Source organism: Acanthisitta chloris, unplaced genomic scaffold (genome assembly GCF_000695815.1).
Source record: "Acanthisitta chloris isolate BGI_N310 unplaced genomic scaffold, ASM69581v1 scaffold5488, whole genome shotgun sequence".
Taxonomy (NCBI): domain Eukaryota; kingdom Metazoa; phylum Chordata; class Aves; order Passeriformes; family Acanthisittidae; genus Acanthisitta; species Acanthisitta chloris.
In genome coordinates, this window is record NW_008688577.1 from 74 (window position 1) to 4,156 (window position 4,083).

General features: G+C 44.3%; 1 protein-coding gene across 1 annotated transcript in view; it reads left to right on the forward strand.

Moving 5' to 3' along the window:
- Window positions 1-368: 368 nt before the first annotated feature.
- The window catches only part of TOPBP1 (topoisomerase (DNA) II binding protein 1), a gene marked incomplete at its 5' end in the record, with an annotated part of 25,140 nt that continues 21,425 nt past the window's right edge, over window positions 369-4,083 (forward strand). Inside the window, 4 exons of the mRNA XM_009081068.1 lie at window positions 369-503; window positions 1,119-1,262; window positions 2,529-2,710; window positions 2,821-3,014. Coding sequence (XP_009079316.1) covers window positions 369-503; window positions 1,119-1,262; window positions 2,529-2,710; window positions 2,821-3,014 — 655 coding nt within the window. The remainder of the gene's footprint in view (window positions 504-1,118; window positions 1,263-2,528; window positions 2,711-2,820; window positions 3,015-4,083) is intronic.

Below are 4,083 nucleotides of genomic sequence, written 5' to 3' on the forward strand. Positions count from 1 at the left end.
CGCATAGCCCGGAGGGTCTGGGTTGGGTGGTGGTCACTCACCTAAGCACTCAGTTGACTTAGGAAGGACACTGCATTGTTTTGCAGCGTGGGAGGTTAGTGGGAACCAAAGGATTAGTGTGGCAGGATTAGATCCTGAAGGTTTGTGCGCTCAGTATTGTGAAGGCTTGAGGGAACGGGGGGGACGACGACGACGACGACGACGACGACGACACCCATGAGGTGTTTTAAGCCCTTTCTTCTGCCAGTACGTGTTTGCATGGTAGCTCTGTTGTGAGCTTTTCTAGGAGATGTGTGGTTTGCACAGGATCGGTTGTTCTGTGATCTCTTAGTTCAATAATTATTGTCATGTGCATTGTTTACCCACAGTCTATAAAAGAATTCCAGTCAGAAGAGCATCTCCAGATCCTTGAAGAAGAAACAGCACTGAAAATAAAAGAAAATGACAAATCACTTTACATTTGTGATCCTTTTAGAGGTGTGGGTTTCAGTCACCTTAAAAAGGTATGCTGCCCAGAAACTTGCTTGTAGCTATGTGCTTTCCTTTCTGGAAGTACTCATGGCCATGTTTACATCATGCATGTTCTCCCTTGCACACAATGTGAACTGCACCCTGTATTTAGGGAAGAAGATGACCAGCAAAGCATAATGATTGTTTTTAACCACGTGGAAAAGTAAATAGTATGATCAGTTCTGATTGTGCTGATGTCCCTCAGCTGGTTCTTACACGCTTTATTTTATCTCCTGAGAAATATGATTTGGTTTGACCTGTAAAGAATTGTCTAGCAGGCAAAGACAAGCTAGCTGGAATTCTCTGGCATGTTAGCCATAGCATCTGTGGGTGTTACTGAGGCTAGGAAACCTACAAGGATTCTACAGAAAATCTCCAGCTGAAAGTAAAAAACTGTTACTGAGGCTAGAAAACCTACAAGGATTCTGCAGAAAATCTCCAGCTGAAAGTAAAAAAATACATCAACTACCTGGAGATTCTAAAAGAGGGGGAGGACAGACCAAGGGCCCTTCCTTCCTTCCTCAGGATTTAGGGACGAGACAAGCCTTCCTGATATCAGTGTACCCTCTGCTAGTTTTCTTTGTGCTTCTTCCCTTGTTATATTGCAGCTTGGTTGCAGGATTGTTGGACCACAGGTAGTCCTGTACTGCATGCAGTCCCAGCGATGTGTCCCGAGGGCCGAGTATCCTGTGTACAACATGACCATGGCTGATGTAACAGTGTCCTGTACCAGCCTTGAGAAAGATGTTCGGGTAATGCCTTCTGAAAAATGGGTTGTTTAGCTGATTTTTGTTGACATTTGCTTCAGAAGGCTCATTTCTGAGGCAGCAGTCATACTGTATATGTCTAATTGTTCCTGTGTCTAGGTTTGTCTCATCCTCAGCAATTTGTAGACTGTGTGCTTTATGTAGAGAGTCATATGAAGAAAGAGGAAGTCTTGTAAGTATAGACAGTATGTAAAGGTGTACGTAATGGTGTACCTGTGTATGCACATATGTATGATACATATATATATATATGTATCCAGTTTTGGGCCCCTTGCTTCAAGAAGGACATTGAGGTGCTGGAGCATGTCCAGACAAGGGCAACAAGGCTGGTGAAGGGTCTTGAACACAAATCCTTTGAGGAGTGGCTGGGGGAGCTGGAGTTGTTTATCCTCGAGAAGAGGAAGCGCATGGGGGACCTTATCACTGTCTACAACTACCTGAAAGAAGTTTGTAGCCAGGTGTGGGGGCCAATCTCTTCTCCCAGATAACAGGTGACAGGACAAGAGGACATAGTCTTAAGCTGTGACGGAGAAAGTTTAGTTTAGACATTATGAAGAGTTTCTTTACATTAAGAGTGATCAGACATTGAAATAGACTGCCCAGGGAGGTGGTGGAGTCACCATCCCTGGAGGTGTTTAGGGAGAGACTGGATGTGGCACTTAGTGCCATGGTCTAGTTGACATGGTGATGTTAGGTCGTAGGTTGGACTCTACCTCCGAGGTGTTTTCCAGCCTTAATGATTATGTGATATATAATCATATTTGAGGTGTATTAATATGGGATTTTTATTAATTAACTAGACAGATCAGTTGTCTCGTTAGTTGGTGTGTGACTATAATGCAACAGACAACATGCTCTATTTCTGATTACTCAGACTACATGGGAGGGTTTAATATCCAGTCAGCTGTGGTTTAAATAGTTTATTGTAGGAGTTTACTTTTTATTGATTTTGATATCTCTTTCTAATTCTACCTAATATATCAACCATTTGTAAAACTTTACTCGTACAGTGTGATTGTAATGTTTTTATTAAGGATATGTATTATGTCCAGCTTATCATAAGTGCAAATAGGATGGAAATTGTATTTGATGTTTTTATGGCTTCCCTATATGTCCATTTTATATTTTTGAACAGTTTTTTTAGGAGACACTATGGAAATCCATGGTTTTGGTGTTCTTTCTAGGGTGAGCATGACTGTCATGTAGCGTTGGTTTTCTTGATAATTTTCTATATTTTTTTTCCCTACCCAGGAAGAAGTTCACCAGTATGTGCAGATGATGGGTGGATCTGTGTACAGAGACCTCAACATGTCGGTAACTCACCTTATAGCTGGAGAAGTTGGCAGCAAGAAGTACTTGGTAGCTGCTTCTCTGAAGAAACCTATTTTGCTTCCCTCTTGGGTTAAGACATTGTGGGATAAGTCTCAGCAAAGGTATGAAAAACCAAAATGATTTTGTTTTGGGGACTGATAATTCTCAAGTTAATATAGATTGCTTGATTTTACTTAGAAGAAAAAATACTTTCTCACTTTCATTCCTTTAGCATGATGAAATACACTGATGTTAACATGGAAGACTACGCTTGTCCTGTGTTCCTTGGCTGCACAATTTGTGTAACCGGCTTGAGTAGTTCAGACAGGAAGGAAGTCCAGCGCCTCACTGCTGAGCACGGAGGGCAGTACACAGGGCAGCTCAAGATGAATGAATGTACTCACCTCATAGTTCAAGAGCCAAAAGGTAGAACCTGCAGAATGAACACTATTTTGACTTCTTGAGTTGGAGAAGTGTAAACATGTGTAAGCATAAGAGTTTGAACTGTCTCTGTCTGCTTCAGTGTTGGCCTTGCTACTTCTATTGAGGGAATCACTGCTGATGGAAAGAGTAACACAGGGCACCCTTACTATCCTCTAAAGGTGTGAGAAAGAGAACAAAAGAGGGAAAAACCCCAGAGACACAGATGGTATTTAAGGGAAGAAAAAGGGAGAATCTTGGAGGGGATGAAGAGAAGAAAAACTCGTTTACCGGGGAGAGGTGGATAGGACTTAACTCATGCTGTGATTGAAATTGGATTGTGGCCCAGTTGTGGATTTTCCCCAATTTCCCTCACTTTCCTTACACTTTGAGCAGACTTTGGGCTGCTGGGGACTACAGGCTTGGGACAGAGTGGCTGGAGAGCAGCCAGGCAGAAAGGGACCTGGGACTTTGGATAGACAGGAAGCTGAACGTGAGCCAGCAGTGTGCTCAGGTGGCCAAGAAGGTCAATGGCATCCTGGCCTGGATCAGGAACAGTGTGGTCCGCAGGACCAGGGAGGTGATTCTGCCCCTGTACTCGGCACTGGTGAGGCCACACCTTGAGTACTGTGTGCAGTTCTGGGCCCCTCAGTTCAGGAAGGATATTGAGGTGCTGGAGCAGGTCCAGAGAAGGGCAACGAGGCGGGGGAAGGGACTCGAGCACAAATGCTATGAGGGGGGGCTGAGGGAGCTGGGGTTGTTTATCCTGGAGAAGAGGAGGCTCAGGGGAGACCTTATCACCCTCTACAACTCCCTGAAAGGAGGTTGTAGTCAGGTGGGGGTTGGTCTCTTCTCCCAGGCAACCAACAGTAGGACAAGAGGGCACAGACTCAAGCTCTGTCAGGGGACGTTTAGGTTGGATATTAGGCAGAAATTTTTTATGGATAGAGTAATCGGACATTGGAATGGGCTGCCCGGGGAGGTGGTGGATTCACCATCCCTGGAGGTTTTCAAGCTGAGACTGGATGTGGCACTTAGTGCCATGGTCTAGTAACCACAGTAGGGTTGGACTCGA